Genomic DNA, 20108 nt, shown 5'->3' with positions numbered 1-20108 from the left:
TTTTCCTGGGAGGTTGGGGTCATTAGCAGGAGGCCCACCATCCTTAATTGCCTTTGAGAAATTGGTAGAAAGCTGGTGGTTTACTGTGCTACAGTCCTTGTGGTGCAGCGTTCCCACAGTAAGGCTGTCAGGCTTCTGTTAGTCTTGCGAGACCATGGATCTGCGCCTGGAAAGTCTTCACTCTCCAGGGCGCAGGCCTGGGCAAGGTTGTATGGAAGACCGGCAGTTGCCCATGCTGCAAGTCTCCCCTCTCCACGACAACGATGTTGTCCAAGGGAAGGGCACTAGGACCCATACAGCTTGGCACCAGTGTCGTCGCAGAGCACTGTGTGGTTAAGTGCCTTGCTCAAGGACACAACACGCTGCCTTGGCTGGGGCTCAAACTCACAACCTTCAGATCCCTAGTCAAATGCCTTAACCACTTGGCCACATACCTACAAGGCTGTACGGGTTATGTTTTATTTAGGGATACAGCATGGTAAAGACCTCCTGGCCCAACGAGCTCATGCCACCTAATTACACCCATGTGATCAATTAAACTGCTAACCTGTACGTCTTTGCTAGGAGGGAGGAAACTGGGGCGCCCGGAGGAAATCCATGCAGTTATGGGGAGAATGTACAAGCTCTTTACAGACAGCGGCGGGAATTGAACCTGGGTTGCTTGTCTTGTAAAACAATGTGCTAATTGTGCTGCTCCTGTGTTGACGAATGAGGGCTCAGCTTTTATGAGTGAGTGTTTTGTGGTGGATGTGCAGTGTGTTTCAGCTCTCTGTCCTCCGACAGGAAATAAAAATCTATGGCAAAGGGAATCCAATCAAAGTCGTTGCAGTGGACTGTGGCATAAAACACAACATCATCCGACTTCTTGTCAAGGTATTTACACATAACCCGTCTCTCGGTCTTGCCCAGTTGGGAATAGTTCCAGCCATTGCTTCCCTGTACTGGGGTGGTCTTGAACTCTTCATTTCCACTGCAACATTATTGCCTTCTTTTGCAGGGAGCTCCAATATCTCTGTTTAGGCACGGGATATTTTAATTTGTAATAATTTGCCCCCTGCAACCATGTTTCTGTAATGGACACTAAATCAAACTCCTTTGTACTGATTTGTGCACTGACATTTTTTTGAATACTGAGAGTATTCAGTTAAAATACCCACACACTCGTTGTTCTTCTGGAATCTCATAACCTTTGTGTCCTTTGCATCTGACTTTTCTGTACTCCACGCTGACTTTTTTCTAACTTTTGCTTTGGTTTCTTCATTGCTTCCCTCTACCCTTTCTGCCTTTATCCCCATCCCCCTGCCATATTAATTTAAACCCTTCCCAACAGTACTAACAAACAATCCCCTAAGGTAATTGATCTGAATATTGCCCGGGTGCGGTCCAGTTGATACTGGTCCCACCTCCCTCAAAACCAGTTTCAATACCCCAGTAATCTAAAACTCTCCCTTTTGCCTCGCTGCTCAAGTCACATATTCATCCTAAATATGCTTCTGTTCCAACTCTGACTAGCATGTGGCACAGGTATTAATGCTGAGATTATTACTTTGAGGTCCTCTGTTTTAATTTAACTCTTAGCTCCCTGGATTTGGCTTACCCACCGCCCCACTTCTTTCCTTATTGTTGGTACCTACAGGCACCACAACAACTGGCTGTTCATTCCTGTCTTTCCTTAGGCCTTTAAAGGGCATTGTGATCAGCTCACTAACTGAGTTATCCACAAAGCTCCAAAGTGAATCCACTCACAGCTCCAGGGTCATCATGCAGTCTGTCAGGAGCTGCAGCCGGACACATTTCCTGCACATGTGGTTGTCAGGGAGTCTGGCAGCTTCCCTGAGCTCCCACATTGTGCAGGAGGAGCGTGATGTTGACCTGCCTTGACTAAACAGCTTTGAGGGAAAATGAGACAAAAATAAACTAACTCCTTCAAGTGAAATAATAAAGAAAGAAAGAGAAACTTAACAGAAACTTTCCTTAGCTTTTGCCTCTTCTTGCCAAAGCCCCTTGAGCCAAAGCCTCAGTTCCTCACTCTAATCCTGTCATAGTCTGCTCAAACTGTGGCCACTCCCATGATGTTGTGCTGACCTTGATGCCAATTTATATTGAAGTCAAATTCAAGTATATTGTCATATATATGTATGCACTGATGCAAAGGAAAGCTTTAGAGGAATAGAGTATAGGAGCAGGGATGTGATGTTGAGGCTCTATAAGGCGCTGGTGAGACCTCACTTGGAGTACTGTGGGCAGTTTTGGTCTCCTTATTTAAGAAAGGACGTGCTGACGTTGGAGAGGGTACAGAGAAGATTCACTAGAATGATTCTGGGAATGAGAGGGTTAACATATGAAGAACATTTATCCGCTCTTGGACTGTATTCCTTGGAGTTTAGAAGAATGAGGGGAGACCTCATAGAAACATTTCGAATGTTGAAAGGCATGGACAGAGTGGATGTGGCAAAGTTGTTTCCCATGATGGGGGAGTCTAGTACGAGAGGGCATGACTTAAGGATTGAAGGGCGCCCATTCAGAACAGAAATGCGAAGAAATTTTTTTAGTCAGAGGGTGGTGAATCTATGGAATTTGTTGCCACGGGCAGCAGTAGAGGCCAAGTCATTGGGTGTATTTAAGGCAGAGATTGATAGATATCTGAGTAGCCAGGGCATCAAAGGTTATGGTGAGAAGGCGGGGGAGTGGGACTAAATGGGAAAATGGATCAGCTCATGATAAAATGGTGGAGCAGACTCGATGGGCCAAATGGCCGACTTCTGCTCCTTTGTCTTATGGTCTTATGGTCTTCCTTGTAGCAGCACCACAGGTACATGGCTTCATATCAGCAGCATTCATAAGGAAAACACAAAAATTGTGTATAATTTATATTAATTTATAAGAAATAATACAATAAGAACAAAAGAAGCCCATTTTAGTGCAAGGTGGTCAAAGTGTTCACAGTGTTGCTAACCTGTAGTGATTAGGGTTTTGCCAGTTGGTTCAAGAAACGATTGGTTGAGGGGAAGTAGCTGTTCTTGAACTTGGTAGTGTGGGACTTCAGGCTTCTGTACCACTTGCCCAGTGGTAGCTGCAAGAAGATTACCTGGCCCGGACGGTGGGGATAGAAGATTACTTGACCCAGATGGTGGGGATAGAAGATTACTTGGCCCGAATGGTGGGGATCTTTGCTGATAGATGTTGCCTTCTTGAGGCAGAACCTCCTGTAGGTTCTACCGATGATGAGGAAGGATGTTGTCAGGATGTATTGGGCATAATCCACTACTTTGCATCATTTTGCTTTCAATTTGCCATATCAAACCATGACTCAACCAGTCAGGATACAGTCAACAGTATATGTATGGAGCTTTGTAGGAGTCCTAAATGTTCTCTACTAGAGTATCTTCCATGCCCCTCCATCACTTTCATATTCATGTGTCTATCTGAAAACCTCTTAAACTCCACTAAACTGCCTCTTTCCATTATTACCCCTGGTAATCCATTCCAGGCACCTATCATTCTCTGTTTTAAAAAAAAACTTGCCCTTCACCTTGCCTTCAAATTTATCCTTCTCCAACCTTAAAGGCATGTCCTCTAGTGTTTGACATTTCTATTCTGGGGAAAAGATTCTTTGACTGTGAACCCTATTTATTGCCCCCCCCCCAATAAGTTTAAAATCTTCTTTCAGGTCTCTGGTGGTCTAGGGAGAAATTCCTCAGAGAATGTGATTTCAATGTGGTGGACATTTGTCCCTGGTGTGTCCCTGTGCTTTGTTCTGTTGAATTAGGTTTCTTGGAGTGTCCCATAACCTCTGGCATCTATACTTGAGGCTTGAGCCTCAGGAGTGGTGAGGCTGTGGGGTTGCTGAGGTACTCACTACAATGTCCTGAAGGTCATCTGTCATCAGCCTTTGTCACACACCACTCCAATGGCTAGGCTGAAGGGCAGCGATTGTTAACACCAAGCCAAGTCTTGAGTACTTATAGCATTTTTCAAATCAGGCTCTGACTGTAAACTCAGCACTAAATAATGAATTTTCCTTTCCCAGAGAGGAGTTGAATTGCACTTGGTCCCATGGAATTATGATTTTATTAACATGGAATACGATGGACTCTTCCTATCCAATGGCCCAGGAGATCCCACGTTGGCTGGACAGCTGGTTGAGAACTTGCACAAGGTGGGGCTTTGCCATATCCTACAGCAATATTGTTTTAAAGTTATTAGGAATTATCGAAATGTTGCTTGTGGCAACTTTGCTGCATTGTACAAGGGTGTGGGTTTGAGTGTTATAGCTTGGTTCTGGAAGAATTCTGTATGGTTGTGTGTTGGTTTTTGCTCAGGTGATTAAGAGCAATCGCCCGGAGCCGATATTCGGGATCTGTATGGGAAACCAGCTGACTGCACTGGCTGTCGGTGCAAACTGCTACAAGCTGCCCATGGGAAACAGGTACTCAACTCATCTCTTGTGTGGTAATTGCTGAAGTCTCCGCACCCTCCTCTGTTTTGTTTATGTGTGTATTTTTAGTAGCAAAATGAGATGAAGCAGCAGAAGGTATTCAAACATGCGAGGAAATGATATGATTTGACGACATGAAAAGTTATGAGTCAGCTGCACCTTCCCTCATTCCCTGTCACGCACTGTTGAACTTGAAATAACCTACCAAGTCATACCAAGTAACACATAAAACCTAAAATAACACTAACATATAGTAAAAGCAGGAATGATATGATAAATACACAGCCTATATAAAGTAGAAATAGTGTATGTACAGTGTAGTTTCACTTAACAGAATCGGGAATATTAAGCCAAAACCGTTTTGTAGAAAAAAAATCACGCCACGCATGCGCACACAGGTGCCCGCGTAAGGCTTCATGGTCATGGTAGTCTTTCTCGGGGTAAGCACAAGTGTCCAGTATTTGACTGCTGTTTTTGTCCCTTATTTGGGAGTGAGAAAGTTGGCAACCCTACTTGAACAACCCCCACCCTCGGCGCGGCCGGTCTGCAAGAATATTGTCGTCACGGTGTAAAAAAAGTTTGGGGACCCCTGCCCTGGACTATCGATCCTTTCTTCATTCCTCACACCCTCCTGTCTCAGTAAATCCTAGTCAATCTTCTCTGCACTCTTTTTAGCTTAATTACATCTTGTCTATAGTTTAGAAAGCAGAACTGCACCCAATACTCTACGTATCAGAAGGCAAGGAAAAGGAAGCTCTCCTAAAGTGTTGTGTAGGTCTTCAGGCTCCTGTATCACTGAGTAATGAGCCGAAGGCAGTCATGAGAAGTGGGCATGTCCCATGGTGAATCTGTGGAGTTCATTGCCACAGTTGGCTGTGGAGGCCAAGTCATTGGCTATATTTGAAGTGGAGGTTGATAGGTTCTTGATTAGTCAGGGCATCAATGGTTACAGAGAGAAAGCAGGAGGATGAGGTTGAGGGTGGTAAGTCAGCCCTGATGAAATGGCAGAGCATACTCAATGGGCTGAATGGTCTATTTCTGCTCCTGTGTCTTATGGTATTATGGTCTTCATTGGCGTTGAAGCATGTACGTCCTAGATGAACGAAAACTGGCTGCCAATATCATCTACACCATACCAACTACACTTTCAAAAGAGTATGAAGAGTTGGCTTTTGCTAATGGTTAGCAATCTCTGCTCTCAATCCCAATCCCAATCCCAGAACAGACCTCAAAATGTCAGTTGATTGTAATGAGGTGAGTTACTGACAGTATTAAAGCACAATTACATTAAATAGACATGTGGCATCAGAAAATGCAGAACAATTGGGAATGGGAAGGTTATATATCAGTTTACTGGGCCATGCACTATTTTCCCTTTTACTTGTGGGTAGTTTTGAAGTTTGGTGTAAATGTCCCGGACCAACTGAGAAATAGTCTGAAATTGTGCAAACATGCATTTGATTCAAGCATTCTGCCAAGTGCAAATCCATGCACTAGACTTATTGCAGACCCAATCAGTAATGGATACCACCCACTACAGATACCAGTGAGGTTTTATCGGTATCTTCTGGCAGCTCTGAGCATTCACCCACTGGAGCAGGCTCTTTATATTGGAAACAACTGTTGTGAAATGCTTGAGTTTTCTGACCGGTATTACTGTAAGCGACTGCCTCTCAAACTGTCGATTCCTTTCCACAGAGGACAGAACCAGCCTGTGCTGAATGTAATGAATGGCCAGGCATTCATCACAGCTCAGAACCATGGATATGCCATTGATAGTACCACTCTTCCGGATGGATGGAAGCCCATGTTCGTTAATGCCAACGACGGCACCAATGAGGTAACAAACACCAGGAAACAGTAAATTCCCATGTGTAGAAGGTGATATAAAGTGATATTTACACTCAGTGGCCACTTTACTAGGTACACCTGCACTCCTCCCGGGTAATGCAAATATCTAATCAGCCTATCATGTGGCAGCAACTTAATGTATAAAGGCATACAAATGTGGTCGAGACGTTCAGTTGTTGTTCAGCTCAAACATCAGAAAGGGGAAGAAATGTGATCTAAGTGACTTTGACTGTGGAATGATTGTTGGTTTGAATATCTCAGAAATTGCTGATCTCCTGGGATTTCCACCCACAACAGACTTCAGATGTTACAGAAAACAAAAGAAAACATCCAGTGAGTGGGCAAAAACACCTTGTTTGAGTAAAGTCAGAGGGAAATGGCCAGAATGGTTTAAGCTGACAGAAGGGTGACTAACTCAAGTAACCATGGTGCAACACTGGTATACAGAAGAGCATTTCTGAAGGCACAACGTGTTGAAACTTGAAGTGGATGGGATACAGTAGCAGAAAACTATGAGCATACACTCAGCAGCTACTTTATTAGGTACGGGAGGTACCTAATAAAGTGGCCATTGAGGAGTGGTGTTGTGAGAAGGTCAAGCACCCTCATGGGGGTTAGGTTGGTGGCTGTTTTGTCGCCAGCACAGACACAGCTGTAACCTGCTCATGATTCTAAAGTGTGGTCGGAAAGCAGCTGGGAGGAGACATTTGGTGAGCCCAGGTGGGTTTTTGGGTGGAAGAAGGCTGAGAGTCAAGGTATGGGACTGGAGACCCCTGCAGTTTGCAAACACATGTTATAAGAAGTTAAGGCTTCCAAAAGGCTCTAACAATGGAAAGAGATAGCAAATGAACATTCTTACAAGCAGGGAGGAGGTACTTACAGTCGTACAGTGCATTAAGGTGAATAAATCCCCAGGACCTGACTGAATTCATCCTTGGACTTTGTCAGAGGCTAGAGGAGAAATTGTGGAAACATTTATTATATTGTGAGCCACTGATGACGTTCCTGAAGACTGGAAGGTGGCTGACGTTTTTCCGTTATATGAAAAATGGTATCAGGGTTAAGCCAGGGAACTACAGACTGGTCAGCCTGGCATCTGTGGTGTAGAAATTACTGGAGGGTATGCTGAGGGACATCATATCAACATTTAGATAGCCAGAGTTTGATCAGGTGGAGTCAGCATGGCTCAGTATTGTGCTTGATGAGGAGTGTTTGTTGGCTCTTGGACTGTATTCATTAGCGTATAGAAGAATGAAAGGGGGCCTCATAAAAACATTTCGAATGTTGAAAGGATTGGACAGAGAAGATGTGGAAAGGCTGTTTCCCTTGGTGGGTGAGTCCAGGACAAGAGGCACAGTCTTAGAATTAGAGGGTACCCAGTTAAAACAGAGATGAGGAGAAATTTTTTTAGCCAGAGGGTTGTGGATCTATGGAATTCTTTGCCACATATAGCTGTGGAGGCCTGATCATTGAGGGTGTTTAAGGAGGAGATTGACAGGTATCTAATTAGTCAGGGTATCAAGGGATATGAGGAGAAATCCAGAAACTGGAACTAGATGGGAGAATAGTGTAGCTCATGGTGGAGTGGCAGAGCAGACTCGATGGGCCGAATGACCTACTGCTCCTTTACCTTGTGATCTTGATATATCCTTTAGGGCTCTTTGAAGAGGTAACCAAAAGGGTAGATAAGGGTAGAGCAGCAATGCAGAAAGTGATGGTGGAAGGTTATTTCTCAGACTGGAGACTGGTGACTAGTGGTGCACCTCAGGGGTCAGTGTTGGGACCTGTGTTATTCATTATTTATGTAAATGTTTTGATCTGAAGGCACAAGGCTTGATCAGTAAGTTTGTAGATGACATGAAATTAGGAGGTGTTGTTGAAGAATGTTATTATAGATTACAGGTGGTTCTTGGTCCCTTAGGGAAGTCGGTCAAGGAGTGGCAAATGGATTTCCATACAGTTAATTGTGAGGTGTTGTTGATCGTCCATCGTTGACGTCAATGAGGACCTCGACACCATTATGATGGTGTTGAGACTAGCGCGTGATTTGGATTTAAGTGAGGGAGAGTTGCGCAGCGTCAGCCTCACTCTCTCTTCCCAATTCCCATCTGGATCCAGTGGCAAGACAGAGTCTAGACGGCTGGAGATGGGACTAGGTGCAGTGGATGACCAGGACGACTTCTGTGTCTTGTCCTGCTCTACACGTTCCGTGACGCTTGCAGAGACCGCCTTCTTGACCGTTGGACCTTCCATAGGTCTCGTCCGCTCAATCCGCCGGAGTCTGTCTTCACATGCTGGGATAGACAACTCCCTATTACACCGAGGGTTTGAGACCCGTTGGCTACCCTCACCTGGTTTAGCTGGCTTGTCGAAGCCGTTGCCCAGAGTGTGGCCGCTGTCGCATGCAAACAGCTACGGGGAGCCACAGGTGAGAGCTGAGTGCCAGGTGGGGACCAAAGGTGGACTAACCGCCCTGAAAAGGACGCAACATGTTCCCCCACCAGAGGTGCTACCCCTCCCTGACACCCCATACACCCCAATTGTGAGGTGATGCATGTTGGAAAGTCAAAGCATTGTAGGATGTGTTCTACAAAAGGTAGGGCACTAGGGACTATAATGGAACAGAAGAACCTAGTTCAATTTCATTGAATGTGGTGTCACAGGTAGAAAAGGTGGTGGAAAATGCCTGGGCTTCATCGGACAGGACATTGTTTATAGGAGCCAGGATATTATGTTGCAGTTGTACAAGTCATTTATGAGGCTGCATTGGAGAACTCTGTCAGTTTCAGTCACCCTGTAATAGAAAAGATGTAGTTAAGCTTTAAAGAGTGCAAAGAAGACTTACAAGGATATTGCTAGGACTAGAGAGCTTGAGTTAAAGTGAGAGGCTGGCCAGACTAGGTCTTTAGTCTTTGGAATATGGAAAAATAAGGGGCAGCCTCATAGAGGCGTTTAAGATTATGAAAGACATGGATATGGTGGATGGTAACCACCTATTCACCAGGTTAGAGGAATCCAAGACTATGGGACCTACATAACTATGGGAAAGGAAAAGATTTAAAAGGGGATCTGAGAGGCAACCTTTTATGCAAAGGGTGGTGATCAGTATATGGAATGAACTACCAGGGGGACTAGTTGAGGTTAGTTCAGAGGTCTCATTTATAAAGGACTTGGATAGGTATATGGAGGGGAGGGGCCTGAAGGTATACAGCCAAATGCAGGAAATTGGGATTAGCTTAGTTGGCATTGACTTGTTGGGATGAAAGGCCTGTATGACATCAGAATCTAAATGTAAGTTTTGACTCTTTGGATAGTGTGGTTTCAAACTGTGGAGCCATATTTGAGAAGCTGCTGGGAGAGACATTTGAGGTTTACCTGGAATATAGTTGTAGTCATACTTTATTGATCCCGGGGGAAACTGGTTTTCGTTGCAGTTGCACCATAGATAAAAAATAGTAATAAAACCATTAATAGTTAAATAGTAATATGTAAATTATGCCAGGAAGTAAGTCCAGGACCAGCCTATTGGCTCAGGGTGTCTGACCCTCCAAGGGAGGAGTTGTAAAGTTTGATGGCCACAGGCAGGAATGACTTCCTATGATGCTCTGTGTTGCATCTCGGTGGAATGAGTCTCTGGTTGAATGTACTCCTGTGCCCAACCAGTACATTATGTAGTGGATGGGAGACATTGTCCAAGATGGCATGCAACTTGGACAGCATCCTCTTATGAGATGTGGGGAGATCAAGTGAGCTAAAGCAGGGATTCAACAGTGTTGGCAGAACAGATTTGATAGTGTATATGTAGGAGTGATGTTAACTTGGGGGGGAAAAAAAAACAGATTTAAATCAGAGGGAATAGTGCAAAGATCTGCCTTTTTCACCGAGAGAGTAGTGGTCTGGAATGAACTGCTTAAAATGTTGGTGGACAATGGGAACCTTGAAATGAGGATTGGATAAATGGTTGAAGGGGTGACAGTATATAGAGGAATATGGAAGAAGGAGGAATATGGAAGAGGAAGGAATTGGGAGGAGCTGAATCAGAATCTGGTTAATATCACTGGTGTATGTTGTGAAATTTGTTAACTTTGTAGCAGCAATACTATGCTAAATATAGATAAGTATAGAAAAAAACTGAATTACAGTGTGTGTGTGTATATATATATATATATATATATATATATATATATATATATATATATATATATATATATATATATATATGTGTGTGTATATATAATATTAGTTACGTTAAATAAGCAGTGCGAAAACAGAAATAAAAAAAGTAATGATATGGTGTTCATGGGTTCAATGTCCGTTTAGAAATCGGTTGGCAGAGGGGAAGAAGCTGTTCCTGAATCACTGAGTGTGTTCCTTCAGGCTTCTGTACCTCCTTCCTGACAGTAACAATGAGAAGAGGGCATGTCCTGGGTGGTAGGGGTCCTTAACGTTTTAAGGCACCAGTTTAAGATGGCGCTGGTGAAGCTCAGTGATTGCTTACTGGTGGCAAATTAAGCAACTAAGTACTTCATTAATTACACATTTTCTGCTAAATGATCACTGCAAACAATAGACTGTAACCTCCTTGTCAGAGCTTTTGAACCGCCTGTGCGACCTGGCATTTTTAGAGTGGGAACCGAAGTCTCAAAAGTACAGGATGGCTGCGGTGTGACGTGTACGGGTTGAATCGAGGTGGTGGGAACCGGGCTGGAGAGTGGGGAATGAGCCAATGTCTGGCCATTCCTGGAACAAACTTGGAGGCAATTCAATTAGGCAGAACTGAGGTGATGTAGAGTCGAGGTGGTGGGGCCCAGACCTGGGCCTGAGAGTGAGAAAGGAGCTGAGGTTTGATCCATTTAAGCCCCAAGCTGAATTGGAAAAGTTGGGGTTGGGTCCGTGTCAAACTGAGGTGGTGGGGAACCAGCCTGAGAGCGTATTGAAGCTGCAGGGTCTGAGTTCAAGAGCAAGTTCTGGACGATTTAAGCACCGGGCCAAACTGAAAAGGATAGGGTGTTGGGGCGGGAGGTGAGGCACGGGCCAGCCGAAATCGCGCCGTTCTGTGAGGTTTACTCACCTCCACGCAGAGCTTCAACTCAATACTCCATGAGGTTTACTCACAGAACTGTGGCTGTGGCCTGCAACTATCACAGTGTGAACTCACATGTGTGAACTTCAGTTCTGAATGCTACTTGCATGGTTTTTTCTCTTTCTGTTTTTTCTCTGCACCTCGAGTGTTTGACAGTCTTTTTTGCTTTAATGGATTCTATTGGGTTTCTTTGTTTGGTGGCTGCTTGTAAGAAGACAAATCTCAGGGTTGTATAAAGTATAAGTACTTTGATAATAAATGTACTTTGAGTTTGACTTTTGACTTTGGCTTCAAGAAGATATCTTGGATGCTGTGGAGGACACGTACCCATGATGGAGCTGACTAATTTTACAACTGCCTGCATCTTACTTCAATCCTGTGCAGTAGCCTCTCCCCCCACCCCCCCCACCAGCTGGTGATGCCGCCAGTCAGAATGCTCTCCACAGTAAACTGTAGAAAATCTGCAGATGCTGGAAATCCAAGCAACACACACAAAAAAAATACTGGCCTGCTGCGTTCCTCCTGCATTTTGTGTGTGCTGCCAGAAATTTCTGAGTGTTTTAGCTGACATATCAAATCTCCTGAAAGTCCGAATGAAATATAGCTACTGTCTTGCCTTCTTTATAGCTTCATCAATATATTGGGTCCTCAAATATATGAACACCCAGGAAATTGAAATTGCTCACTCTCTACACCTCTGATCCCTCTATGAGGATTGGTATGTGTTCCCTCATCTTACCCTTTCGGAAGCCCACAATCAGTTATTTAGTTATTTGGTCTTACTGATGTTGAGAGCAAGGTTGCTGCTACAACATCACTCAACTAGCTGGTATGTTTCGCTCCTGTACGCCCTCTCATCACCAGAGATTCTACAACAATGGTTGTATCATCAGCAGATCTATAGATGGCATTTGGGCAGTGCCTAGCCACACAGTCATGGGTATAGAGAGATTAGAGCAGTGGGCTAAGCATACATCCCTGAGGTGCGCCAGTATTGATTGCCAGCAAGGTAGAGAGGTCATTCACAATCCCAGATTCTGGTTAGGAAGTCGAGGATCCAATTGCAGAGGGAGGTGCAGAGGCCCAGGTTCTGTAGCTTTTCGATCAAGACTGTAGGAATGATGGTGTTAAACGCTGAACTATAGGCAATAAACAGCATCCTGACATAGATATTTGTATTGTCCAGGTGATCCAAGGCCGCACAGAGAGCCATTGAGATCACATCTGCTGCAGACCTATTGTGACGATTGGCAAATTGCAGTGGGTCCAGGTCCTTGCTGAGGCAGGAGTTGATTCTAGCCATGACCAACCTCTCGAAGCACTTTATCACTGTGAGTGCTGCCGGATGATGGTCATTAGGGCAGCTCACATTGCTCTTGTTGGGCACTGGTGTAACTGTTGCCCTTTTGAAGCAAGTGGGACCTTAAAACTGTAGTAGTGAGAGATTGAAAATGTCTTTGAACACCCTGCTAGTTGGGTTTTCCTTAAATCCTGCGCTGTTTCTTTGGGAGGAATGGTCGACTCTGAGTCTGTGATATTCCTGACTTGGGAAGGAAGATGTCTCTCAGCATCTGGTGTGAGTTACATGGCACTGTGTACCGTGTACCCAATACTGGGAATGTGAATGTGAGTCCCATAAATTAAAGGCATTAAGTTTCATTCTTGTCTTTCAGGGAATTGTTCATGAGAGCAAGCCTATTTTTACTGCACAGTTCCATCCAGAGGCCAAGGGAGGACCAACAGATACTGAGGTGCATAAAAAATTTTGTGTTTATTTACCATTGCAACTCGGAGGTCAAAGAAAATTCCAATCATAGAGTTCCACAGCATGGGAAAAGGCCCTTCAGCCTATATGTGACCGTGCTGACAAAGGCATATATTCAGGCCAATCCCATTTCCCAGATCTTGGCCCATATCCTTCTAAGCACTTGTTATCCGTGGTCCATATCCCTCTCAACATTCTATCACCCATATCAATACTTAATTACATATTTCATAAATGTATCTAATGTACCTGCCTTAATCACTTAATCTGGTAGCTGGTTCTATGTATTATCACTCATTGTATTTTTAAAAAAAAAAAAAAAAAAAAAAAAAAAAGTTGCTCCTCAGGTTCTTACTTAACCTTTCACCTAAAATTTCTTATTGGGTACAGAGTTTTGCATCTGAATGAGTGGATCCCAACTCAAACAATAACTGTAACTGAATGGGAGATAGAACATAGATCATGGAGTTATAAAAAAACTACAGCACAGAAACAGGCCCTTCAGCCCATCTAGCCCATGCCAACCCATTTACACTGCTAGTCCCATTGACCTGCCATGTACCTTCCCTTCCATGTACCTATTCAAACTTCTCCGAAATGTTGAAATAGAAACTGCATCCACCATTTGTGCTGGCATCCCGTTCCATGCTTTCACCACCCTCTGAGTGAAGAAGATTGCCCTCAAGTTCTCCTTAATCATTTCATCTTTCCCCTCAACCCATGACCTCTAGTTGTAGTCTCATCCAGCCTCAGTGTAAAAGCCTACATGCACTTACCCTATCTATACCTCTATCAAATCTCCCCTTAATCAGTTACATGGTAGGAAATAAAGTTCTATCCTATTCCTTATAACTCAGGCCCCCCAATCCTGGCAACTTCCTTGTACATTTTCATGGTAGTCTATTCCAAGACTGTGCCCTCTGGTCCTATGCTCCCCCACTAACAGGAAGCACGTCCACTCTATCTAGGCCTTTGAATATTAAATAGGTTTTAATTAAATCCCCCATCATTCTTTTAAACTGTGGCGAGTACAGTCTGGAGATATTATGTTTGATTACTTGTGCCTTCTGTAAAATTGCACCTGGTTTGTAAACAGTAGCCTGGATAGACTCATTGATTGTGTCTCTTTCAGTTCCTGTTTGATGCTTTCATCTCACTGATAAAGAAGGGTAAAGGTACCAGCATTGCTTCTGTCATGCCTCCTGTGCCCTCTGCCCCCAAAAGGCTGGAGGTAGGTGTCCTTTATTCAGTCGCAGTAAATGAATGGGTTAGGTTGCATCTCAATTGGAAGGGGGTCAATATCCTAATGGAGAGATGTTCCATTGCTATTTGGGAGGGTCTTTTTGGGTGTGAGGTGGGACCCAATGTACTGGTGTAGCAGATGAAAAAGTTAAACAAAAGAAAGAGATTAAAGCAAGCAGGTCCAGTTGGCAGGACAGGGCGCAGGGAAGGTCCGATAGGCTGAACTTCATTCACTTTAAGATCTTGGAGCATGATATTTAAGTCAGAAGAACTTTGGGCATGGGTCAGTCCACGAGCTTGTGGTAATATAGTAACTTCTGTTGAAACGTGACTGAAAGGTGGGCAGTATTGGCAACTAGATATTCTGAGGAAGAGGCAGGAAAGGGTGGGTGTTTTGCTATTAACTAAGAATATCACAGTAGTACTTGGTGAGGGTATCTCAGGCAGAAGATCCAACAAGGCCGACTCCTGCTCCTATTTCTTATGTTTCTTATGTTCTAAAAGTTTCTATTAGTACCCAAAGAACAAAGCTGCAGCAAAAGAAAGGGTAATCTGTCTGTGGATGGAGCAGTCTCCTAAATGAATACTTCTCTTCTGCATTCACTGTGGGGAAAGACATGGAGGATGGTGAGTCCGTGGGTGGGGGAGGCAGTGATATCCTGGAGTACGTCAATTTTATGAAGCAGGAGGTGTTGGACTTCCTGAAAGCCATAAAAACAAAAATGGGTAAGTCCTTGCAGCCTGACTGGTTGAATGCTAGGGTGTTACAAGACCTGAAAGATTAACTCTGCTTCTCTTAAACACAAGCGATTCTGCAGATGCTGGAAATCCAGAGTAATTCACACAAAATGTTTGCTTTTCACTCTGGTGGGACTTGCTGGGTGCTCTCTGCTTACTGCACTGTGGATATTTCATCTAAAGAGCCTTTCTTCATGGAAAGTAACTGAACTGGCTGTAAGCCATAGAGGGACGTAATCGGTGCATCTTCAGGCTGAAAAGGCCAACTTAGAAAGGCATAGCATGGAGATTCTGCGGGGAGCGCTCATGGAGTGAGGTCGTCTCTCTGGCTTCGCTCCATTCCCATTATCCTTTTTAACCTATGATCTCCTTGATTTAATCAACTTTAAGTACACCAGAAGACTTACTTTATCTCTCTGACTTACTGATTAATTGATTTCCTTTTGTCAACTGCAACTTTTGTGCTTAAAGAAATGAGTACGAGATCTAAAACCAAAGATGAGAAAGACGCTGATGGGAACGGAGAAAAGAAGAAAGGTGACTCTAAACAAACGGAATTAACTTACGAAGTTATGATGAAGTGTTTGGAGGAAATGTTTGAGCAGCATCGGATAAAATTATCTGAAAGTTTAACTGCTCAATTTGAACAACATCGTCAAAGCCTCAATGAAGGTTTAAAATCAATCACGGATTCTTTGAAATCCCTGAATTCTAATGTTCAAAAACACGATGCAAAAATTTCTGAGCTGGACACTAAATCTCAGAAGACAGATACAAAAGTTGAGATCTTAGAGAAGAATCTAGCTTCGACTACTAAACAGCTCCAACAACTTAAATCCAAAGTTATTGATCTTGAGAATCGATCGAGAAGACAAAATTTACGTTTAATTGGCTTACCCGAGGACGTTGAGATTGGAGATCCTGTAATATTCTTTGCTCAACTTTTAAAGGATTCGTTCGGTTCAGTTTTTCCCAACGATCCTCCATTACTCGACAGCGCCCATCGTATACCGTGGATAAAGTCGGCAGTGGCTGTTTCCAAACCCAGACCAGTTATTCTTCGTTTCCATTATGTTAATGTTAAAGAACAACTTCTCCAGACAGCTCGTCGACAAGGGATGATCAAGTATCGTCAGCATTCCTTCAGGATAGTTCAAGATTACAGTCCTGAAGTGATGAAGGAACGACTGACTTTTAAACCTCTGTCGGAATGCTATCAAAAAAATCTCAAACCAGCACTATTGTACCCTGCACGACTCAGAATCTCTCTTCCCAATGGAAATCATCGTGTCTTCCACTCTACAACTGCTGCTCGAAGCTTTTTGGATGATAATTTCCCATCTGATACAGACTTAATTTGTGTCTAGTGCTTCCAGCACCAATTTTTTTTTTCTTTCTGGTGTTTTTCTTCAAAATAAACCTTCTACTACTGTGCGATGAAGGTTTTTTATAAGTCTAAGATTTTTGTTCTTTGTTTATTACTATAGTGATTATTCTATAACATATAGAATATTTATCTCCTGTGAATAACATCATTTTCCCTTAGCTAACCTTTTGTTTTAATTTTTCCTTTTGCGTTATTACTAATGATCTGATCCGACGGTCATTTGTAGTTATATGTTTCCTATTTTTGGTTTTCGCATAATTAAAATGGCGACTTGTCTTTCTTTTTGTATAATCTCCTTTGTTTTTTTCGGGACGCCATGCTCTTATGCTTCTTCTTCCCATAATCCATTTTTCTTCTTTTGGAAGCGATTTTTTTTTTATTTACTCGCTTATAATTAACTAATTATATGTACTGATACTGTTTTTTTTATTTCATATATTTTAGTAATTTTTACTATGTAGACTAATTTACTATACTGTTTATTTTTCACATATATTAGTCTTCGGGACGTCACTTATTTAACATATATTTTTGGAGTTGCCCCCTGCAGAAATGGGGTTAAAGTTAGTATTAGTGCTTTTTTCAGCCTTCTCTGGCTTAGTTCGGGGTTCTACTTGGGGTTGGAGGAGGGGGTTGTCTTTTTCTTTTCTAATTTTTTCTATTGGGCTGATTCAGAACTACAAAGATGTCCGCAGTGTCGAGATTTCCGGTTCCTCTCTAATCATGTATTCCTCTTCCGACTTCATGAGCTCGCATTATGGTTAACCCCTTACTTACCAAGGGGTTAATTTTTAGTTATGGCTCATACTATTAATTTTGTCTCTTGGAATACAAATAGTTTAAACCATCCAATAAAACGGAAAAAGATTTTCAAAGTGTTCGAAAGACTGAATGCTCATATTATTTTTGCACAAGAGACTCATGTAAGGAAAGAGGACAATCAACGCTTCTTTAAGTTTTGGAAAAAAGACAACAATACCGTTCAAATGCTCAAGCCAAAATTAAAGGCGTTTCAATTTTTATTGATCCCTCAATTACATTTATTCATCAAGACGTTATTTCAGATCCTAATGGCAGATTTCTGTTAATTACTGGGGTACTTTTTAATAAAAAGGTCGCTATAGTTAATGTTTATGCTCCGAATGTGGATTATCCTGAATTTTTTAAACACTTATTCACTTCCTTTCCTAATTTAAACGAGTATATGTTGATAATGGGCGGTGATTTTAATTTATGTTTGAATCCCATGTTGGACAGATCCATAGGTAGTCCGGCTTTACCGAATAAGTCGGCTACTATTATTAACTCTTTTATGTTGGATGCTGGGATTTCAGAAATTTGGAGATTTTCTACATCCAAATGATAAGGAATTCTCCTTTTTTTCACATGTACATCGTTCTTTTTCCCGAATTGATTATTTCCTGATTGACTCTCGTTTGATTCCATATGTAGTTGATTGTAATTATGACATTATTGCTATTTCAGATCATGCTCCAATGAAACTTTCCATCAAGTTAATGGATACCTTTTGTATTAGTAGACAATGGCGATTTAACCCTATTTTGCTTCAAGATCAGGACTTTGTCAAATTTATAAAGGAGCAGATTGATTTCTTCTTTTCAACTAATACTACGGAAGAAGTTTCCAACGGAACTGTTTGGGATGCCTTTAAAGCTTATATCCGTGGTCAGATTATTTCCTATTCGGCTGGTTTGAAAAGACGTATTAACAATGAAATACTTCTGTTGGTTGATAAAATTAAAGAAGTCGATTAAAAAATATGCTATTTCTCCCAGTAAGGAGCTGTACAAACACAGAGTTGAACTCCAATTGGAACATAGCTTATTATTAACATCCTCGATCGAAAATCAATTAATGAGAACTAGAAGTGATTTTTATATTCATAGCGATAAATCGAGTATATCACTGGCTAACCAATTGAAATTTGATTCGGTTAAACGTCAAATTACTAAGATTCGCAAACAGGATGATACTTTCACAGTTGATCATGTTGGGATAAACCAAACCTTTCAAGAATTTTATACCTCTTTATATCACTCTGATTTTCCTCATGATTCTAATCTCATGCATGATTTTTTAAGTAAATTGAGTTTTCCAAAACTATCTCCCGAAGATTGCCTATCATTAGAAACTTCCATTTCAGAGGAAGAAATAATAACTGCAATCTCATCATTGAATTCCGGTAAAGCACCCGGTCCGGATGGGTTTACAGTGGAATTTTTTAAGTTTTTTTTCCTCCATTCTTTCTTCTAAGTTGTCTAGAATATTCAAGGAAGCAATCAGTTTAGGTAAATTACCACAATCATTTTATGAAGCCTCTATTTCCTTAATTCTTAAAAAGAATAAAGATCCTACGGATTGTGCATCATACAGACCGATATCTCTTCTGAATGTAGACTCTAAAATTTTTTCAAAAATTCTAGCAACTAGGTTGGAGAAGGTGTTACCTCAAATTATTTCCATGGATCAGACCGGATTTATTAGAAATCGCTGTTCATTCTTTAATATTAGGAGGTTAATGAATATTGTTTATACCCCCTCATTTACTACCCCGGAATGTATTATCTCATTAGATGCTGAGAAAGCCTTTGACAGAGTTGAATGGCCTTATTTATTTAATGTTCTTGAGAAATTTAATTTTAATTTGACATTTATATCTTGGATTAAATTGTTATATTACTCCCCGGTAGCCTCGGTTTGTACAAATAATTATAGATCTCCTTCCTCTTTTTCGTGGTACTAGGCAAGGTTGCCCTCTTAGTCCTTTACTATTTAATATTGCTCTTGAACCTTTAGCAATTGCTATTCATGACTCGCCAAATATTGTTGGTATTACCCGTGGAAACGAAATACATAAATTATCATTATACGCAGATGATTTGTTGTTATACGTCTCTAACCCAGAGAATTCAATTCCTACTATCCTAGATCTGTTAGCTCAATTTAGTAACTTCTCTGGTTACAAATTGAATCTTAGTAAGAGTGAATTATTCCCTTTAAATAAGCATGTACCTATTTATGGACGTTTACCATTTAAATTGGTTACTGATTCATTTATATACTTAGGGATAACAATTACGAAAAAATATAAAGATTTATTTAAAGCTAATTTTTTACCTTTAATTGATCAGATTAAACTTTTATTTACCAAATGGTCCCCAATCTCTTTGTCTTTGATTGGTTGGATTAATGCTATTAAGGTGATCATTTTGCCCAAGTTTTTGTATATATTCCAATCGGTTCCAATTTTTATCCCAAAATCTTTTTTTGATAACGTAGATTCAAAAATTTCCTCATATATTTGGCAGAATAAAAATCCCAGGTTAGGTAAAAGGTATCTACAGAAATCTAAAAAGGAGGGGGGGCTCGCCCTCCCGAATTTTAGATTCTATTATTGGGCAATTAATATTCGATATTTAAAATCTTGGTTACAAGATTTGGACGCATCTTTAAACCCTCATTGGGTAAATCTTGAATCTAATTCACTACAAGGGTTTTCCTTGGGTTCGGTTTTAGGAATTTACTTCCTTTCACTTCTTTTAAATCATATAAACAAATGAACAACCCAATAGTTAAGCATACT

At 41.8% G+C, this 20108-nt stretch overlaps 1 protein-coding gene across 1 annotated transcript in view; it reads left to right on the top strand.

Annotated features, from left to right (window-relative positions):
- The window catches only part of cps1 (carbamoyl-phosphate synthase 1, mitochondrial), a 191616-nt gene that overhangs the window by 45556 nt on the left and 125952 nt on the right, over positions 1-20108 (top strand). Inside the window, exons 7-12 of the mRNA XM_072261156.1 lie at positions 784-873; positions 4031-4159; positions 4323-4429; positions 6137-6278; positions 13046-13123; positions 14270-14368. Of these exons, the coding sequence (XP_072117257.1) occupies positions 784-873; positions 4031-4159; positions 4323-4429; positions 6137-6278; positions 13046-13123; positions 14270-14368 (645 nt within the window). The remainder of the gene's footprint in view (positions 1-783; positions 874-4030; positions 4160-4322; positions 4430-6136; positions 6279-13045; positions 13124-14269; positions 14369-20108) is intronic.

The sequence above is a fragment of the Mobula birostris genome, chromosome 6 (genome assembly GCF_030028105.1).
Source record: "Mobula birostris isolate sMobBir1 chromosome 6, sMobBir1.hap1, whole genome shotgun sequence".
Lineage (NCBI taxonomy): Eukaryota > Metazoa > Chordata > Chondrichthyes > Myliobatiformes > Myliobatidae > Mobula > Mobula birostris.
Note: the sequence above shows the minus strand (reverse complement) of the source record. Positions and strands in the feature narration are given on the sequence as shown.